This window comes from Lepus europaeus, chromosome 2, assembly GCF_033115175.1.
Source record: "Lepus europaeus isolate LE1 chromosome 2, mLepTim1.pri, whole genome shotgun sequence".
NCBI classification, from domain to species: Eukaryota; Metazoa; Chordata; class Mammalia; order Lagomorpha; family Leporidae; genus Lepus; species Lepus europaeus.
In genome coordinates, this window is record NC_084828.1 from 85,986,098 (window position 1) to 86,008,084 (window position 21,987).

Consider the following 21,987-nt stretch of genomic DNA (forward strand, 5'->3'; position numbering starts at 1 on the left):
ACTTACTGAGTGGAATGTTCCTCTCGAACACCGTCACTGCCTCCTCATGTTTCATTTTGCAGTGATTATTGTCAAAGCATTACCACAAAGCTGCACTGTAGATCTTCCAGATCTGTATTTGGCCTCCATTCATCCTTGCCTTAAGCAAATGCTTATTAATCTCAAGGTAATTTCTCAATATTTCCTTGAAGCACGAAAGAAGGCAAAGCAAACTGAGAGGAAGTTTTCACACACTTCTCTGACTAAAGTCAAGGGCTACCATTCTGGGTCTGGCTGGATAGAAACCAACCAGAGGGAATCTGAGCAACGGTGCAAAGCAGGATTACAGCTCTTGGGGTCAAAGTCTCTCCTGACAGTGTTCTTCGTGTTTCATTACAATTTACCACTTTCAGCTCAGCTTTCTACTTATGGGAGAATGTAACCTTCAACTCATCTGTTAAAGTCAAGTTCTGCAGTGGCCTAAAAATATGTCACAGAGTAGGAGACAAGACAGTCTTTTAGCTTTGTACACTTGAACTAAAATTTCAGCTTTTTCAATGTCAGTGCATGTAAATGGGAGCTGCCAGTATCTGCTCCTTATGCAACTAGTGGATGGTCACCATCATGACACAAGAGACGCTGCTTTGTAAACTATAAAGTGCAGCAGTGATGAGAAATAAGTGCTGTGGGGTCAGACTGACGTGGTTTAAGGCTTCACTCAGCGATGATCACAACTGTGTAATTGGACAAATTTCTCATGATCTAAGGCTCAGTTTCTTTATCTTTACAATGGAGATAAATTAGTAACTTCCAGTTAACAAGGTTATATGAAAATTCAATGAACAAATTCAGGTAAAGTTGCTGTTACTGTATCTGACAATGGTAATTGCTGAATAAATTTAACAATAAGAGGAAGAATATTGTGTGGGATGATTTATGTCAGAGAGATGGCTATGAAAACAAACAAGTCAGTGAATAGCTAAGTGTGAAGCCTAACTATCTCCCTTGTCTTCCTATTTTTATGTCTGTCAACAGGTTCTAAATCCATTTTACATATTTCAACTCTTCAGTGTCTGTCTGTGGTTTAGTGAAGACTATAAGGAATATGCTTTTGCCATCATAATCATGTCCATCATTTCCATAGCTTTGACAGTGTATGATCTCAGAGAGGTGAGTTTTTCTGTTAATTCTGTGGTCTGAAAAAGAAAGGGAGCAGCAGTGACTTCATTGAAATTCTATTAGAAAGGAGAATCAGGACATAATCCTGCCTGCTTCATATTGATTGAGACCAAGTTTGTGAATGTCCAGCATGTAGGCGATGCTCAGTGACTTAGTCCCCTCCCTTCCCTTCCATTCCAAGTCCTGACCTGTCAAGTTAGTTTTTTACTCTCTTTAGTTCACTCAGAGATGATTAGCCAAAGGCATACGCAAATGTTCAAAAATCATGAGTGAAGAAATATATGCAGAAAACACTGCCGGATCTTGAAGATGGTGGGAGGGTAGAAGGTGGAGGAGTCTCCATTTAATATGAACTGCTTTGTCCTTTTTGTTCAGTTGGTATTCATTTGTCAAGGCCCCAGTTCAGCTCTTGGCTTTCCTAATGTCTACACCAGAGGACCTAGGTACTACTGAAAAATAATTGCATAGAACAAATTTCTTGATTGCACTGTGAATCCATGAATGCCACTCTCGTCTGGGCAAGCTGTCTATGCCTGCGATCAAGGTGCTTTCCTATTCTCTGAAATTAAGTTTCCAAGTCACCTCTCTCTTCATGGTTCTGAGATGCCTGTTTTCCTGTACTCCACTTTCCCTAGCGTTCAACTGCTCCTCTCACCACTCACTTCACAGAGAAGAGAGAAGTCATCTGACAATTCGCTCAACTCCCCACTCTCCCACTGCCAGCCACACATCTCCACAGCCCCTGCCTGCACGCACTTCTCGCTGCAGTGGAGAAAGCACCCTTTGCTTGCTTGAGATGCCAACTTCTCTCATCTACTGGGGAGCCCATGCAGTCTGTGAATGCATCTTTCTCTCTCCCTCTCCCCACAAGTCCTCTCATCAGCGTGGGACATTCCAAAAACCCTTCCACCTTAAAAACAAAGCTCAAACAGCCTGTTTGATATCTCTACCTTCATATCCAAAAAATCACCTTAAATTCAATACATGAAGCATCAAACTCAAGAATTCCTCCCCAAATCTTCTCTTTAGGCTTACCTCACGTGGTGACACCACTGAGCATTCGTTTGAATAACCCTGAGACCTGGCTGCCATCCTTACAACTGTCTCTTTTTTATCTTGCTCACAATCACACAGCAACTTCTGTTGATTTTTCTGGTGTTATTCACTTTCCCCCTCAACAATGTTGGTCCAAGTTGCCGTCATCCTCTGCCTGGCAATTGTCTCACAGTTTGTCTCCCTACATTTGCTCTTGCCTGCCTCCAACTCTATTCCACATAGCAGGTTGAACCAAATTTTTAAAAAGTATTTATTTATTTGAAAGGTAGAGTGACAGAAAAAGAGAAAGAGAAAGAGTGCAAGTTTCCATCTGCTGGTTTACTCCCTAAGTGGCTGAGACAGACAGGGCAGGCAGGCTGAAGCCAAGAACCAGGAACTCCGGGAAAGGCACTGTGGCATAGTGGATTAAGCCTCTACCTGCAGTACCGGCATCCTGTATGGGTGGACCTGGCTGCTTCTCTTCTGATTCAGCTCTCTGCCTATGGCCTGGGAAAACAGTGGAAGATGGCTCAAGTGCTTGGGCCCCTACACCCACGTGGGAAACCCAAAAGAACATCCTGGCTCCTGGCTTTGGAGTGGCCCAGCTCTGGCTGCTGTGGCTATTTGGGGAGTGAACCAGCAGATGGAAGACCTTTCTCTCTCTTTCTCCCTCTCTGTAACTCTGCCTCTCAAATAAATAAATAAAATCTTTTTAAAAAAAAAAAGAACTAGGAACTCCATCTTGGTCTTCCACATGGGTGGCAGGGGCCCAAGCACTCAGACCATCCTCTGCTGCCCACCCCCACCCCCAGCCATGTGCATTAGTAGGAGTGATCAATTAGAAGCTTAGTAGCTTGGCTTGAACCAGCACTCTGACATGGGACTCTGGCATCACAAGTGGTGGCTTAACCCTCTGAACCTCAATACCAGCACCGCAATTTTGAAATGTAAACCCAACATGATTATTTCCATAGTTTTACTGCCTAGATGCTATAAAGTATTTCTATTGCTGCTCTTACAATAAACTTCTAAAGCTCATCATGACTTTTAAGACTCTAAATCAGAGGTTCTCTGACTTTCTAGTATCCAGAGCCCTTTATAATCTTAACTTTTTGGAAGACCTCAAGGATTTTTAATTTTTTATGGGTTACGTCTTGATATTTCAAATCATAAAATATTCACTTCTTAATTCCTTAAAATAACAGTGTTAACCACATTACATGCTAAAACATAAAACATATTTTAAAAGGCAATAACTTTGTTTTCTGAAATGGAAATAATTTAGTGAGAATAATGGTATTGTTTTACATTTTTGTAAATGTCTTTCATGTTTGGCTTAGTAGAAAACAAACAGATTCTGGCCGGCGCCGTGGCTTAACAGGCTAATCCTCCGCCTTGCGGCACCGGCACACCGGGTTCTAGTCCCGGTTGGGGCGCCGGATTCTATCCCTGTTGCCCCTCTTCCAGTCCAGCTCTCTGCTATGGCCTGGGAAGGCAGTGGAGGATGGCCCAAGTCCTTGGGCCCTGCACCTGCATGGGAGACCAGGAGAAGCACCCGGCTCCTGGCTTCGGATCAGAGCGATGCGCCGGCCGCAGCGGCCATTGGAGGGTGAACCAACGGCAAAGGAAGACCTTTCTCTCTGTCTCTCTCTCACTATCCACTCTGCCTGTCCAAAAAAAAAAAAAAAAAAAAAAAAAAGAAAAGAAAACAAGCAGATTCTCAGGAGTGTTTCTGTGTTCAGTCTATTATGATATTACACTCATTCGGTGTCTGGAAAACCCCACTGTACCTCTGTGGGAGAATGGGATTTAAAAAGTGGATTAATGTCTTAGTAGTGTTATGAAAAGAGTTTTCACTTCTCTGCCCCTATGAGAAAATTCCTAAAAGCCCTGAGGCATCCACAGACCGCTCTCTGAGGAACACTGAACTCCTGAAGCTGTAACTGCATCTCTTCATTATGCTGCCTGTAACTTGAACTGCTCTGCCTGCACTTGTAACTCACACTTGCTCTCACGTAGCTCTCCTCTCTCAATTCACCCAGCCTCCCTGCATATTGCTGTCTCACCACACCAGTCTGTTTTCTGGAACAGTCCTTTCTGTAGCCACAGAACGTTTGGACATGCCACCTGGAATTGCCCTCACCCCTTTGATTAAAGGACTCCTACTCAGGTCTTAGGTTCAATGTTGCTTCTTCAGGGAAGGTTTCCTTTGTTTTCTTTGTCTTACATGCTCCAAGAACTCCCCCCCCCCCCCCCGCCTTCTTAACGCTGATTGTAATTATGCATTTATGGAGGAGATTGTTTGATTGAAATGCAGTACATTGTAAGTTCCTTGATGGTTAAAAGCTATGTCTCTGTTCACTTTTCTACTGCATCTCTTAGCATAGTTCCTGGCAATCTCAAAGGTTGCTCAGTAAATGTTTGTTGAGTGAATGCATGGTGAATAAAAGAATGAGTTGACAGCAGAACACTCTGGTTTTCATTTCATCTTATTCTGTTCCTCATTTTTAGAACCCAGTTAGTTGTAAGTGATCTGAAGTCGGGAAATTTGGAGTGTTTTACTGGACAAAATCAGGATAGCAAAGTGCACGCAGTGGAGGGCTGGGACTTTTCACCCCTGAAATCAGTTAGAAGGTCTTCCACACAACACCTTCTCAACACATGGGGAAGCAGAGCTAATTGTAGTTTATTTTTCTGTTGTCCCTGTTATGGATTCATTCTCAATCTTCCATATATTTCTTACATTAGAACACTGAACCACAAAGAAGTAACAGGAATCACCAAGCTCCTAAAACAGCAGGCTGATTGGCTGATTGGGAGCTCTAATACGGGACAACTCAAAGCTGAAACAATGCTTCACTCTTTTTTTTTTTTTTTTTTTTGACAGGCAGAGTGGACAGTGAGAGAGAGAGACAGAGAGAAAGGTCTTCCTTTTGCCGTTGGTTCACCCTCCAATGGCTGCCACGGCCGGTGTGCTGCGGCCGGCACACCGCACTGATCCGAAGCCAGGAGCCAGGTGCTTCTCCTGGTCTCCCATGGGGTGCAGGGCCCAAGCACTTGGGCCATCCTCCACTGCACTTCCTGGCCACAGCAGAGAGCTGGCCTGGAAGAGGGGCAACCGGGACAGGATCGGTGCCCTGACCGGGACTAGAACCCGGTGTGCCGGTGCTGCAAGGCAGAGGATTAGCCTAGTGAGCCGCGGCGCCGGCTCAATGCTTCATTCTTTAAACTATTTTGGTATAAATGCATATCTTGAGTTATGTGTTCTTGATACAATCTACATATTTAAAGAACTAAACATGAATTTGTAGTTTTCAAAAGCTCTTTTGAGTACAAGAGCATGCTGGGAAATGCCTCTCTGCAGAAGAGCACAGACTTCTTGCCAGGCGAACACGAGGAATTGGATGTCTTCTCTGTGGAGGAGGAGGCTGCTCTGTCATTTGTCTCCTGCCAGTGTATTCAGCCGGAAACCGATCTATCTTTAAACAAAGCTAGCACCTTACTGAGTAAAATATCTGGGACCTCTACTCAAACAGATAAGGCTTTCTCTTTTTCCTTCTTTTTCAGCAATCTGTAAAACTCCACCGTCTAGTTGAGTCACACAATAGCATTACAGTCTCTGTTTGTGGGAGAAAAGGTAAGTTCCTTCTTTCAGATTTATGTTTTCCATGTGAAATGAGAAAAGGACTTGAATTTCCATTTTTTAAAAAGATTTACTTATTTATTTGAAAGGAATTTTTACAGAGATCTTCCATCTCCTGTTTCACTCCCCAAATGGTTGCAACAGCCAGGAATGGGTTAGGCCAAAGCCAGGAGCTAGGAGCTTCTTCTGGGTCTCCCATGTGGGTGCAAGGGCCCAAGCACTAGGGCCATCTTCTACTGTTTTCTCAGGCACATTAGCAGGGAGCTGGATTGGAAGTGGAGCAGCTGGGACTAGAACTGGTGCTCATAAAGATGTTGGTGTCACAGGTGGCAGCTTAACCCACTACTTCACAATGCCTTGAATTTCAATTTCTGATTGTTGCTCCTACCCTCCTCTTTACATGTATCTTTTTTTGTGTATTTGCTTATAGGAGTGAGGAACTTGAGATCTTTCCACCTTTAAAAAGCTCCTTTATTGAAGTAGAATGAACATAGGATAGACTGATTGCACTTATAGTGTGCAATTTGCTAAGTTCTGACTAGGTCAATACCCACGAAAGCACCCCCACATTCTAGAGAATGCCGTGGGTCACACCAGGGTTGGCTTGTGCCTGTTTGTAGTACTTCCCTTCCCCTCCCCTCCTCCACCATACTCAGGTCATCATTTATTTTATTCCTGTCACTTTAGATTGGCTTCCATGTTTGGAATCTTGAGTGAATGGTATTGTTCAGTACACATATTTTGTCTTCCATTATATATTTTGGTTTCAGTTTTGAGGGTCAAAGTTCATAATTATCTTGTGCATCATCCATTTTGTTTAGTGTTGATAGTTCGTTCCTTTTAATGCCCGAGACTATCCAGTTGCCTGGATACGCCAGTTAATTCATCCACTCACCTATTGATGAGTATTTGCATTCTTTCCAGTGTTGGGCTGTTGTAAATAAAGCTTCTATGCACACGTGGATACAGATCCTTGTATGGATAACTAATTTTATTTCCCAGAGGAAAATGCCTAGCTGTAGAATGGTTGGGTCATGTGGTAGATGGCCAGACTTTTTTCAAAGAGGTTGTACCATTTTACATTCCTACCAGCAGTGTATGAGAGCTCTGGTTGCTCCACATTCTCAACACTTGATTGACTGGTCTCTTTTTAATTTTAGCCATCTTCATATATGGTAGTATCTCGCTATCATTTTAATTTGTATTTCCCTAGAGACTGATGGCCTTGAACATCTCTCTCTCTCTCTCTCTCTCTCTCTTTATTATGAGAGGCTGTCAACTCAGTGGTTAAGGCTGAATTTGAATTCTGAGTGTGCATCCTGTCATGCCTCTGTTTTATTAATTCATTTATTTTTTAAATACTTACTTCTTTATTTATTTTGAAAGCCAAAGTTATGCAGAGAGAGAAAGAGGAGGCAGAGAGAGAGAGAGAAAGAGAGAGAGAGAGAGTGAGAGAGAGAGGTCTTCCATTCACTGGTTCATTCCTCAATTGGCCACAATGGCTAAAGCTGCATCGATCTGAAGCCAGGAGCCAGGAGCTTCTTCCTGGTCTCCCACACAGGTGCAAGGGCCCAAGGACTTGGCCATCTTCCACTGCTTTCCCAAGCCATAGTAGAGAGCTGGATCAGAAGTGGAGCAGCCAGGACTAAACCAGCACCCGCATGGGATGCTGGCACTGCAGGCAGTGACTTTACCTGCTATGCCACAGTGCTGGCCCCATCTCTGTTTTTTTTTTTTTTTTTTTTTAAGATTTATTTTATGTATTTGAAAGGCAGAGCTATAGAGGGAGAGTGAGGGAGAGATAAAGAGTAGGAGAGAGATTGTCCATCTGCTGGTTCACACCCCAAATGGCCACAACAGCTGGGGTTAGGCCAGGCCCATGCCAGGAGCCAGGAGCTTCATCTGGTCTCCCACATGGGTACAGGGTCCATCCTTCTTTGCTTTCCTAGGTACATTAGCAGGGAGCTAGATCATAAGTGAACCAAGTGGTACTTGAACCGGTGCCTGTATGAGATGCCAGTGTTGCAGGCTGAGGTTTTACCTGCTATGCCACAGTGCTGGCCTTGTATACCCTTTGTATTGACATATCTATTCAACTGTTTTATAAGATTGTTTTCTTGTGTCCTCTATCAGACAAGATTTGCAAATATTTTTGCTTAGTCCATGACTTATATTTTTATTCTCTTCACAGCATATTAAAATTTTTTTTGACATTTGTTATAGTCTAGTTTATCACTTTTTTTCCCTTCAAGACAATTTTGCCTACTCAAGATTACCAATATTTTTGTATTGTTTCCTAGAGCTTTATAGCTTTAGATATTACATTTAGCTTTATATAGTATTTTGAATTCCTTTTTGTTTTGTTTTAGATTGAATTTCCTTGTTTTTTTTTCCCCCAAGCAGAAATCTAAATGTTCAAATAATATTTGTTGAAAAGATTAACCTTTCTCCAGTGAATTGCGTTTGCATCTTTGTAAAAAAAATCAGTGGTCTTTGTAGAAGTAGATCTATTTCTGGGCTTTCTAGAATATTCTATTGATATATTTCCTTGTCTTTATACCAGTGCCATACAACAGCTTTACAATAAGTTTTGAAAAAGGGTTATTTCTATGACTTTTAGGATGAACTTGTCAATTTTTAATTTTTTAAAAATTTGTGTTGAATCTTTAGTATGTGGGAAGTTAATATATTCAGAAATTTGCTATTTTGCCTATGGATATGTTATATTTCTCCATTTATTTAAATCTTCTTTGAAACATCTCAGCATTATTTACAGTTTCTAATGTATGAATCTAATACATTCTTTCTCACGTTTATTCTTAAGTTTTTTATAATTTTTATAGTATTCTAAATTACATTTTAAGACATAAACATGGCCGGCACCATGGTTCACTAAGCTAATCCTTCACCTGCGGTGCTGGTACTCCAGGTTCTAGTCCTGGTTGGGGCCCCGGTTCTGTCCCGGTTGCTCCTCTTTCAGTCCAGCTCTCTGCTGTCACCCAGGAAGGCAGTGGAGGATGGCCCAGGTGCTTGGGTCCCTGAACCCACATGGGTGACCTGGAGGAAGCTCCTGGCTCCTGGCTTCAGATCGGCGCAGCACCGGCCATAGCGGCCATTTGGAGGGTGAACCAACAGAAGGAAGATCTTTCTTTCTACCTCTTCTCTCACTGTCTAACTCTGCCTGTCAAAAAAAAAAAAAAAAAGACATAAACGTTCATCATTCATTTGCTCATAGTTTTCTCCCACAGTTGTGCAGATTGCTGGATGGCTGCATTGGGGGCGGAGCCTCTGCAGGGCTTTGCAGCTCTCCTGGACAGTTAACATCACAATGCTGTGCTCCGTGAGCCACTGTGGACCCCATAGACCCTCAACCTTGCTGTGAATTCAGGGATTCCTCTGGACTTTGTCTGGATTCCCTCTCCCTACGTGGTGGTTTGAAAACTCTTTAAAGACAATCATCTGGGCAAATGTCCAGTGCCTGCATTCATTTCCCATCTCTTTCATTGCTTGATGTTCAGTGTCTAAAAACCAATGCCACATATAATGTGTGTGGTTTCTAGTTGTTTCAGATGAAAGATAAGTGTGGTTCTTTTTATTCTACCTTGGTTGGAAGTGAATTTGCATCTTTCGAAAGTATCCTGGTCATTTGCTTGTTCTCACTTTTAATGATGAAAAACTTTGAGCATATATAACAGTAGAGAGAATACTATAATGAAACCCTGTATCTATTACCTAGATTTAATAATTATCAAGTCATTGATTTTTTTTTTCATCTGTTCCACAAGCTCTCTTGTCTTGGATTATTTTGGAACCATCTCAAATATCATATCATTTCATTTGAAAGCATTTCAAAATGTAAGGACTTATTTTTAATTCCTTTATCACATTTGAAAAAACTCCATAACTTTAAAATATACCAATCACATAGGCAGTGCTCAAATTTCCTAAATTTTATTATAAGTGTGTACATGTGTATATACTTATGAATCATAATTTATTATATGTAGTTATTATATATTCTGTATAAAGATATTTTGAAAAATGTTAACATTTTATGCATTATTATATAAAATGCATTATATATAGTTTAGGATCCAAATGAAGTTCATAACCTATAATTGACTTATTTCCATCTATAGGTTCACTCCTCCATTTCTTTTCCTTGCAAATTTTTTGTTAAAGATAATAAGTTGTTTGTCTTGGGATTTACATAGTTTAAATGAATTTTTTTAATGTTGGTAACTAGCTCTGGAGGCTTGAGGTGTTGGTAAGAATACTTCAAGAAGGGGGCCAGCACTGTGGCACAATGGGTTAACGCCCTGGCCTGAAGCGCCAGTATCCCATATGGGTGCCTGTTCAAGTCTTGGCTGCTCCACTTCCAATCCAGCTCTCTGCTATAACCTGGGAAAGCAGTAGAAGATGGCCAAGTCCTTGGGCCCCTGCACCTGTGTGGGAGACCCAGAAGAAGCTCCTGGCTCCTGGCTTTGGATCAGTACAGCTCCAGCCATTGCAGCCACTTGGGGAGTGAACCAGTGGATGGAAGACTTCTCTCTCTCTCTCTCTCTCCCTTCCTCTCCTCTCTGTGTAACTCTGACTTTCAAATAAATAAATAAATCTTTTAAAAAAAAGGATACTTCAAGGTGGGCATTGTACACTGGAAGCACATCATATCTAATTGTCTTTTTGTGACATTGACAGAAATACATGCTCATGATTTGTATCTATTACTTGACTAGCAGCTGCACATTTTACTTCTCTCACACCATTTTCATATACTAGATGGAGTATTTCTATAAAGAAAAACACCCTTCTTCAACTATTGCATTACCCTGAGATTCAGTTCAAGCAATAGAACAAATATTTGATTATTTCTCTTTATTTAACAGCTTTCAAAATAATTGATGGATCATGTAACATAGAGACTTTTTAAAAGTGTTGCAGTGTTAGATATGGTTAATGTATTTCCATCCATTTCCATTTTTATTCCTGATTTTACTCAAATTATCACATCTTTGACCATGAAGAGCTGCTTTAAGATAGGGCCCTGAGTTTAACATGAGCCCATAAACTCATTTGGAAAACTTTTGCCCCACACCTGGATACATCCATTTCTAAAGAGTCCTTGGTTATGATACTACAGACTTCAGAGTGTTAGGAGTGCTGCTTGCAACGGTGTTAGTCACAGTTCCTTGGCCTCATCAAATGACATACTTCAGATGTAATTTTTAAGGATAAAATAACTTATGTTCATACTGATATTGCCAATTCAAGTTTAGAACTTTGGAGATTTTACCTGACTTTGTTGCTTGTACTTTTATCTCTCCTTTATCAATCCCAAAAGTTGTGATTCACAGACATGAAAAAATTATCCTTGCTTTTCCTGATTAGGCACAATAACCTCAGGATAGTGAGTGAGCATCATTATGTTTCAGAGGTCTTGCTTGTTCCCTTTTGTGATATCCCAGTAGAAATGTGCAATTTTTAAATATTGTTACCTGTAAATTTATTACACTTGCATTTTTCAATTCTCATGTTGATGTTTCATTAATACAAAGAGAACAGATTCAATGTAGTTCATAGATACAATTCTGAGTGTAATAATACTTCCCTTCCTCCCTCCCTTCCTTCCTCCCTTGCTCTCTCTCGATTTCCCTGACTTTCTTTTTTTAATTTTTGAGCTAAAATATTTTCAATATACATTATACTCAAATGCTTAATGCTCCACCAAATAAAGAGTTCAACAAGCAGAAATTAAAAACACCCTAGTTCAGCAGGAATCTAGGCAAGGCTTATAAATAATATGTGAAAAATGACAATTTCACTCAGATACAGTAAATTTTAAAATATTATGCTCTAAAGTCCCTCGAAATAGTTGTCTACATGGTTCTATTAAAAACTTGATAGGTTCATTTCTCTCATTTTGCTCTAAATTTTATTTTATTTTTGTATATTTTTATTTAGATATTAGAAAAAAGAACTACATGACTTGAAATCAAAAACAGAAGATGTTTGGAGCATCTAGTGCTTTCCCTCTTCCCTCTTCTTGGTGTCCTCATTCTCTTTCATACTAGTCATTTTTGTTCATGTGATTTATTCTTACACGAAAAATATAAAGAATTATATATAACTCCATAGTCATATTTTACATATACAGCATAGGATATATATATATATATATATATATATATATATATATATGAGGGATCTTCAAAAAGTTTTTGGAATGCATATTACAAAAAAACTATGCATGGATTTCCATAATTTTTGCATGAAAATAAATTTATTTTTAATTTTGGTTTCCATGAAATGTTGAAGTCCTCTTGTATTTTTGCTTCTGTTTATTGAAATAAATAAGGGTATACCACATTTTAAAAAAATATTTCCTATTATGTATACTTTACATACTTAGTGATGTCTGCCAAGGATACTTTAAGAGTAGTGTGTCTAGATTCCTTCACTCATTATCTCGGCTGCACAGTACTCTCTGGTGTAGAGGAACCATTGTTTATTCAATCAGCTCTTTTTTGAAGACTTTTTCCCTCTCAGTCTTTTACTATTAAACATAGTGCTTGTAATAGAAAGCCTTCTGCATGTCTTTTCACATTTTTGCCAAGACATCTTTGGTAGAGATTTTGAGAAGTAAATTTGCTAGGTTAAAGAATAAATGCATATGTAATTTTGCTAGATAAATATTGCCAAATTTCTTTCCATAGATATGGTGTTAATTTGCATTTGCACTAGCAATGTGTGAGTGCCTCTTTTCTCACAGCCTTGCTACCAGAACGTGCTGGCAAACTTTTTAGATTTATCTAATCAGATAGGTGAGCGATGTTATCTTATGTATCTCTCTTTTTTTCCCAAAAAATAATTTAAAGAATATAGTTACAAGAATAGTTTTTCCCATAACTATTTGAAAAAAAAAAAACTGCCAATGTGTGACTTCATGATCTCCACACAGTCTAGTGTGTATTTCTTTTTATAAAGTTATTTATTTGAGGCCGGCACCGTGGCTCAATAGGCTAATCCTCCGCCTGAGGTGCTGGCACACCGGGTTCTAGTCCCGGTCGGGGCACCAGATTCTGTCCCGGTTGGCCCTCTTCCAGGCCAGCCCTCTGCTGTGGCCAGGGAGTGCAGTGGAGGATGGCCCAAGTGCTTGGGTCCTGCACCCACATGGGAGACCAGGAGAAGCACCTGGCTCCTGGCTCCTGGCTTTGGATCAGCGTGGTGCACCAGCTGCAGCGCGCTGGCTGAAGTGGCCATTGGGGGGTGAACCTACGGTAAAGGAAGACCTTTCTCTCTGTCTCTCTCTCTCACTGTCCACTCTGCCTGTCAAAAAAAAAATTTATTTATTTGAAAGAGAGAGAGAGAGAGAGAATCTTCCATTCACTGGTTGACTCCCCCAAAAAACTTCAACAGCTGGGGCTGAGTCAGGCTGAAGTCAGAAGTCTTGAACTCATTGCAGGTTTTCCACATGAGTAATAGGGATCCAAGTAGTTGGGACATGGCTTGCTGCCTCCCAGGGTGCACATTGGCAAGAATTTGGAATTGGTGGTGAAGCTGGGTTTTGAACTCAGGCACTCTGATACGGGATGTGAGAGTCCCAACCAGTGTCTTAGCTGCTGCACCATGTGGCATTTGAATTGTTTTCAACAGGTTTAGATCAGGCTACTTTCTATAGGAAATGATTGGGGCAGTGGTTATAATGTCAGACATGGTGGTTTATTTCCATCCATTGGATATTTTATTTCTGTTTTTGCTGAAATTATCCTATCTTTGAAGACTCCCTGGATGTGCATTGGTAGGAAGCTGGATCAGAAGTGGAGCTGGGGTTCCAATATGGTTCCAGGGGCTCCAATATGGGAAGCAAGTGTCCCAAGTGGTGACTTAATTGCTGTGCAAAACACTTGCTCCAAGTGTGCATTTATTAAAGACAGACAATCTCCAAAGCAACAGTGCAGTCAAGAAGTTAATGCTGACAAATTATTAGGAAATAATGGCTAGACCTTATTCATGCTTTGCTAATTTCTCAATAACATTCTTTTTGGATGGGGATCCAACATCACATACTTTGTCTGCATATCTCTTCAATCCGTTTCAGTTTTGACTTCCATGCCATTAACTCTTTCAACTCATTATTTTGTAGACTGTTGCCCAAATTTGATTTGTCTGATGTTTTCTAAATGTCCCTCACTTTGATTTTATCTGATATTTTCTCAGTTAAATTCAATATGCATTGCTGCCTGTCATATCAGAGGTGTAATATTGTGGTCTCTCTACTTCCTCTCAGGTGGTACATACTTTAAATTTATCTTATTAGTGTTGATGATAACTTGTATTATTTAATTAAATAATGTCTGCCATTGTAAATTTACTCTCTTCCTCTTTGTAATAAACAGTTATTTTGATGAGAGATATGTTGAGACTATATAAATAGACCCTGAAATTTGCACTCACTATTTTTATACTCACTGATATTTCCTGGTTAAATTATTACTTTGATACTTGCCAAATAATAATCTTCTAATTTTATCTTTCTACATTAATTAATTGCCATTTTGCTGAAGGGAAAGCTATATTTTCTCCTCATTTACTTATGGTGCTATGTATTCATGAATTCTGTATTTTGCTCAATGGCTACAGCTCTTTATGAGCATTATTTACCTGCTACACACTCAGGCTCAGAGGTGCCTTTAAGTTGCCTTTGATATATTTTTGCCATGTCCCCCGCATTTCCCAACTTGTTGGCACAACAAGCTGCTCTGCTTATGTTACACTTTTCTGGGTCCAGCCTTATAATAGGACATTTCTTCAAGGAAATTTGGTTCTCTTTGGGGATGATGGAATTTAGAAACCAAAATTTGGACAATGGATATACTTATTATTAGGGTTTGACTGATTTTAGGATCTTTCAGACGACAGAATTAAAGACTATAAGTACGAGCAAATAGACCAGCAAACATATACTTGTGTGCGTGTATGTATGTATGTATATATACTCACATATAGTCTTATATACAATTACATTTATTTTTTTAAGATTTATTTATTTGTTTGAAAGTCAGTGTTACACACAGAGAGGAGAGGCAGAGAGAGAGAGAGAGAGGAGAAAGGTCTTCTGCCCGATGGTTCACTCCCCAGTTGCCCGCAACAGCCGGAGCTGTGCTGATCCAAAGCCAGGAGCCAGGAGCTTCTTCCGGGTCTCCCACATGGGTGCAGGGGCCCAAGGACTTGGGCCATCTTCTACTGCTTCTCCCAGGCCACTGCAGAGAGCTGGATTGGAAGAGGAGCAGCCGGGACTAGAACCGGTGCTCATATGGGATACTGGTGCTTCAGGTCAGGGCGTTAACCCGCTGTGCCACAGTGCTGGCCCCTACAATTACATTTATATAATTGCTCTTTCAGGTCTTCCACGTGGGTACAGGGACCCGGGGATGTGGGCCATCTTCCACTGCTTTCCCAGGTGCATTAGCAGGGAGCAAGATTAGAAGTGGAACAGTTGGGACTCAAATTGGCACCTAGATGGGATGCTGGTGCTGCAGGCTATGCTTTTAACCTGCTGCGTCACAGCACCAACCCCGAGAACTATCTTTCTTTTAAAAAATTTTTTAAAAGTGTCTTGGTTACTTTTTAGTTGATTTCCAACTTAGATAAATGGTGAACGATGTCTCTGTGGGAAAATAACCTCACTCAACTTTGTTTCCTTCTATTTTCAGATGGAGTCCGAGAGTTGGAATCCCGCTTCCTGGTGCCTGGAGATTTATTAATTTTGACAGGGAACAAAGTACAAATGCCATGTGATGCCCTTCTGATTGATGGCAGTTGTGTGGTAGATGAAGGCATGCTGACAGGTGTGCTTCCGTCTGCACAGCCTAGGGCCACCGGGGCTGTCTCTCACACTGCACTGCTGTGGCCCCAGCTCCTCTGACCCCTGAATGACAACGTGGGGGCTGCTGTGGGATCCTCCTATTTCCAATCTTAGTCTTACTGTGGATGGATGTGAGAGTCCAAGCAAAAGCTGCTATGTGTTCAGTATCATGTAATCCTAACTTTTTGAGTAGTTAGCATTTCCTACTTGAATGAATTATTACAACCCTCTCATTATATCTGAAAAGACGTCAGAGGATGAGGTTTTTCAGAATTGTCTGTCACTTTTATACTTAATTTTTTAATGTAAAATAAGTTTTCAAATGAACTCAGAGGGTTTGAAAACCATCGATGGCATCCTGAAACCCACTGGATCAAGTCCCAGCTCTTTCTAGCTGAGCTTAAAAATGTTAAAAGATCTTGGTGATGCCGTTGGTAGATCTGGGTATTTTGGATTAACTCATTTTTAAAGAGAGTGCTGGCTAAACATCTCTTTCTCCTCAAACATTCAACTTGTCTGTCTGGGGTAAACATTTCAAAATCCTTTCCCTGACTGGAAATTATACAGTGTGTACATGTAGAGAACCATCACATGGTACCCCAGAAATGCACAATTTTTGTGTGTCAGTTAAATGCAAAATTTAAAAGAATAAACAAAAAGTATTAAGTGGTATGCTGCAGCTGGGAGGGTCCTGAGAGGCCACCTCACTTCATGGGTGTGGCCCAGAGAGGAAGGACTTGCTAGAGCTCACGCTGCATTGATTTTGCATGCATATAGCACGTTGGGCAGGTGCTGTGTCAGCATTTCTGTCAATGAAGACGTGATCGGCCCTAAGTGCACAGGGTTGTACTGCAGTTCCTATCAAAATCCAAACAAATCCATGTCTGCTAGGCAGCCCAGGAAGGCATGAGATGGAGACAAGACCATACATCTCCGACCTATGTGAGCATATAAAAAAAAATGCCTCTCAGCTCATGGTAGATCAGGGCCCTTCCTCTCAGGAGTCCATAGGCTCATACACATTCCTGAATGCAGGGACGTTAGCACTCCAGTTACCACTTTCCTGATGAAAGTAGCCCTGAGATCCTGGAATAGAACTGACTTTTTCCTGCTCCACTCTGCAAACCAGCAGAAGGCTTTCCACGCGTGATCCTCAGAACAGGCCATAGTCTCTTTCAGTACTTCATCACTCACTTGTATTCACCCTTCAACCCATGGCAAACATTGTCAGGTACCTACCACCACATCCACAGGATTCCTTACATTTCTCCTCTTATTGATCTTTCTGCTGCATTGGACTATTGACTTTGCCTTCTGAAGAGTCTCCTCTGCTGACTTGCTAAGACAAAACTCTCCAAGTTCAGTTTCTTCTGCAGTTGGTCTTTCTCCACCTCCTTAGTTGCTCTACTACTCAGGGCTGTGTGCTCGTCCTTTCCTCTTCTCACCCTACTCCGGTCCCCTAAGTCATCTTGTCTCTGTCTGCGGCTTTAACAATCATTCATAAGTCAATGAGCTCTGAGTAAGTCTCTCCAGTCAAGTCCCCTCCCCTGAGCTCCAGGCCCAAGTAAGTATGTCACTGCCTACAGGGCATGCCAGTGTCATCATTCTCCAAGTCACAGTAGCCAAAGGCCAGTTCTTCCTCCTCTCCTGTAATCCCTCTGTTGACGAATAATAATGCCACCCTCTGCTCCACCTCTTAAGTCAAGAACAAGGAAACCCTTTTAAATTCCTCTGTCCATGTGATCTGTCAATATAAAAATACCCTTGGATTTTGTGGCTTCTTATTTCCTTGTTTCTTGACCCCAGTGTGTCCCATGTGTGCCCACTGTGGGCTGCCATGGTTCAGACATCAGGCCCTCCAATGGGACTCTTGTGACCACAGCTCATCTGCATGTGCATTGTGCTCAGAGTGAGTCTCTTCTACACACACAGGCTATTTCAGGAGCAAAGCAGTGTACAATCCCCTCTTTCCCTTCAGCATCAGGGCCTGCTGGAAAATGTTGAAACATTTCTGAGTGGTACTCCTAGGGCTCTCCAGTGGAGCTCTCGGGACCTCTGATTGCACACACCCCACGCCTGAGATTGCACAGCTTCTTATTCTCTATGTGGTCATTTGCAACTTATTTTTAGCAAATTAGCCTTTTTGATACACAACCCTCAGACCTGACAATACAGATCACACTTCTCTGTTTATACATCTGTCTCCCACTCGAAACTATGGGCCTCTTAGAAACAGGAGCTCTGCTTGTCCTGGTATCTCTACTACCCAGGGTCTTCTCTGCCACCTGGCAAGCTTGTCCCAAATGTCAGTTGTATGGTGAATGGGTGCAGGCTGGATATAAATGAGTGAGGTGCCTGACCTCCAGAAATGATATTCTCATCTTCCATAGGAGAAAGTATTCCAGTCACTAAAACTCCGTTACCCAAGATGGATAGCGCTGCACCCTGGAAAACACAGAGTGACACAGACTACAAGCGGCATGTCCTCTTCTGTGGGACAGAGGTCATCCAGGCCAAGGCCACTTGCTCCGGGACTGTGAGAGCCGTGGTGCTGCAGACCGGTTAGTGCCTCCTCCTGGCTGTTAGAGTTCTTTACATAATTGTGGCAAATTTGGCTAGTGCCTTAAATTTATTAGGCAAGGAGCAGTCTTTAGATAACAACCCAAATATATGTAAATGAATGTCTTAACTGGAAGATGAGCTATGGCATATGCTGTTGAGTAAAAATGATAATACCAAGGACAAGAATGACTATTTGTGTGCTTTGCCCATTTTTCATTGATATCCACACAGCAAACTGGCAGAGCAAAGATGCCTCCTCTCTTTGCTTTGCACATCAAAGGCCATGAATTTCAAGTGAACTCTAAAAAAAATGACACAGCCAGGGACATAGCTGAACTGGAACTCAGGCCTTCTAATCCCAAATCCCAAGTTCTTTCTATGTAGGAATAATCAGAACCTGAGAACACAGAAGAGGGTTAGAGAAGCAAGTGCATCAGTATTCACTGGGTCATTTACTTTTTTTTTTTTTTTAGATTTATTTTATTTATTTGAAAGAGTTACAGAGAGAGGTAGAGACAGAGAGAGAGGTCTTCCATCTGTTGATCCGAAGCCAGGAGCTTCTTCTGGGTCTCCCACGTGGGTGCAGGGGCCCAAAGACTTGGGCCATCTTCTACTGCTTTCCCAGGCCACAGCAGAGAGCTGGATCAGAAGAGGAGCAGTTGGGACTAGAACCAGTGCCCATATGGGACACCGGCGCGTCAGGCCAGGGCGTTTACCCACTGCACCATGGCGCCGGGCCCAAGGGTCATTTAATTTTAATTGAAGTGAGGTGTGTGTGCACACTCGGGAGTCAGTTGCTTAAGATAATACTGTATTTGGAAGAGGTACACTCTGTCACCAGTATGGTGCTTCCCTGTTTCTGTAATGCACTGAAACGGGAAGTAGACACCAGGAAAGCCAGGGAGACTAGTAAACTCTGAGAGGTAAGATAGTTCCATTCTAGCAACCATGCATTTTCCTAATTATCCTTCAATTGCCTTTGAGTGTAAACACTGCCTAAACACCTGGAGAGCAAAGCGAAGGCAGAGCTGAGGTTTAAAAGAGAGCCAGCAGTAGGCTTTGTTATCCTGAGAGAGGGCTGCCTGTGTTTGCTCTTCAGGATTCAACACTGCAAAGGGCGACCTCGTGAGATCAATTTTGTATCCCAAGCCAATGAACTTCAAGCTCTACAGAGATGCCATCAGGTTTCTCCTGTGCCTCGTAGGGACAGCCACCATCGGCATGATCTATACTCTGTGTGTCTATGTGCTCAGTGGGGTAAGCTACCTTTGCTCTTTTTTTAAAAAAAAAAAAGATTTATTTATTTGTTTGAAGTTAGAGCCACAGTGGGAGAGACAGAGAGAGAGAGAGAGAGACAGAGAGAGAATAGACAGAATGAGAGAGAGATGAGAGAGATCTTTCATTTTTCAGTTCACAGTTTATTGAATATCACCATGTTTCTACCCTTGAACATTTTCTTCTTAATTTTTTTAAAAAAATTTATTTTATTTACTTGAAAGGCCAAGTGGCAGAGAGAGAGAGAGAGAGGGAGAGAGAGAGAGGGAGAGAAGGGGAGAGGAGAGAAGAGGGGAGGGGAGGGGAGGGGAGGGGAGGAGAGGAGAGTGGAGGGAAGGAGAGGAGAGGAGGGGGGGAGAGGAGGGGGGAGGAGAGGGGAGAAGAGGAGAGGGGAGGTCTTCCATCTGCTGGTTCACTCCTCATATGTCCTCAACAGCTGGGGCTAGGCCAGGTGGAAGCCAGGAGAGAATTCTGTCTGAATCTCCCACATGGGTGCAGGGGCCCATGCGCTCGGATCATCTTCTGCTGCTCTCCCAGGTGCATTAGCAGGGAGCTGGATCAGAAGCAGAGCTTCTGTTTTTTTGAAACACCATTTTTTTACATTTTTAATCTGAGAAAATATTTCCATTAAGCATTATTTTATAGCTATTAAATGAAGAGTTGTAAATAAAATCAGATACTCAGTGTGGTGAGGTTGTGGCAAGCAGGTACATTATCCTCTGCTAGCAGTAGTGTGGTCATCATAAGCCTTTTCATGGACTGTGGAGAAAGATATTGAGCGCTATTAACATGGTCATACTCTTTGACCTGCTGATACCATTTCTCAGAATTCAACCTAAAGAAGTAAACAAAAAGAAGGAAAAAAGTCATATACACAAAGCTGTTCGTCGCTGGCTTGCCTGCCTGTTGATTTCCACTGTCTTCCAGGAACCTCCTGAAGAGGTGGTGAAGAAAGCCCTTGATGTCATCACCATCGCGGTTCCACCAGCTCTACCTGCCGCTCTGACCACGGGCATCATCTATGCCCAGAGGAGGCTGAAGAAGAGAGGCATCTTCTGCATTAGCCCCCAGAGGATCAATGTATGTGGACAATTGAACCTTGTCTGCTTTGACAAGGTATGTGTGTTTCATCTTCATGCCCATTGCTGCTTTTGTTGTCATTGTCATCCTGGATAGGTACTTTGACCCTCATGGGAGGCAGGAAATGTGATGCAGGTTTACCTGACTTTGTTTTATCTCTGCTTGGTGTGTGTGTGATCTGGGACAGCTATTCTCTTGTGCTTTCAGATTCTGTGGTTTAGAGATGAGGTAATAGGTATAGAATAAGTGACTCTTTAAGGGACTTCCAAGTTTTGATATTTTCTGAAAGGCAATTAATTAAAATAGCAACCTGTTGCTTCACAGTCAAAGCCCTCATACAAAAAACAAAGTTTAAACTCTTTACTGTGGCCACTGTTGTATCCTTGATGCTAAAAATATTGCTTGCCATATAGATAGTGCTCAATAAATATTTATTAAATTAATGAGTGAATAAAAAGGAAGAATTTATTAAACTGTGCCTTGCTATGAAATTTGATTACAATAATGCCCATATGAAACCCTTGCTCAATTTTCCCATCTGTAGTTCATTGCTTATTTGCCATTATGGGCCCCTCATTCTACCTCTCTTGAATGTATTGTTATAGTCTGCAGACATAGGTGCTGGGATGAAAGTGGGGAGGGGCAATGGAAGTGGAAGGTATTGCAGACAGGTGACCACAGGCAAAGGCACAGAGTGTGGTTTTGACAGGAGAAGGTCATTAGCAATGGAAAAAAGTGTCTGTGGGCCTTGGATCCCTGTGTATGAATTTCTACACACTCCAAGCGGTGGGGAGACATTGAAAGCTATTGTTGTTGGCATATTTTTTCTTTATTTTTTATTGTGGTAAATACATCATAAAATTTACCACTTAAACCATCCTGAGTGTCTAACCTATTGGCATTAAGTACATTCTCACTGTTCTGCAGTCATCACCATCACCCATCTTGAGAAAATGCCTTCATTTTCCCAAACTGGAACTCCATGCTAATTAAAGGACATCTTGAAGGTTTGATAGCAGAGAACCAATGGGGTCAGAGTTCTATAATCCTTGGAGTATCCCAGCGTACTACTTCACCATTTTTGTTCTGTAAATTTGAAACTATTCTTTTAAAAAATTTATTCTCTAGGAATTTATTAATATAGTGGATTCTCAGTGTATCTCACAGCACATACATGGTAATTACTATGACGCAAATCTCACACTAATGTGATGTTAATAAAAACAGAACAGAGTCAATGTAGTTCATAGATATAATTCTAGGAATATAATAACACCTCTCAATTTAAAACTATTCTAAAACAAAAAGTTAAAAATGTCTGCAGGGAACAGAAGGTTAACATGGCTCTTGGCATCATTTCCATATTTTA

General features: G+C 41.5%; 1 protein-coding gene across 1 annotated transcript in view; it reads left to right on the top strand.

Annotated features, from left to right (window-relative positions):
- The window catches only part of ATP13A4 (ATPase 13A4), a 172,291-nt gene that overhangs the window by 57,910 nt on the left and 92,394 nt on the right, over nucleotides 1–21,987 (top strand). Inside the window, exons 8-13 of the mRNA XM_062181236.1 lie at nucleotides 1,015–1,149; nucleotides 5,761–5,830; nucleotides 15,550–15,684; nucleotides 18,092–18,262; nucleotides 19,363–19,520; nucleotides 20,466–20,654. Coding sequence (XP_062037220.1) covers nucleotides 1,015–1,149; nucleotides 5,761–5,830; nucleotides 15,550–15,684; nucleotides 18,092–18,262; nucleotides 19,363–19,520; nucleotides 20,466–20,654 — 858 coding nt within the window. The remainder of the gene's footprint in view (nucleotides 1–1,014; nucleotides 1,150–5,760; nucleotides 5,831–15,549; nucleotides 15,685–18,091; nucleotides 18,263–19,362; nucleotides 19,521–20,465; nucleotides 20,655–21,987) is intronic.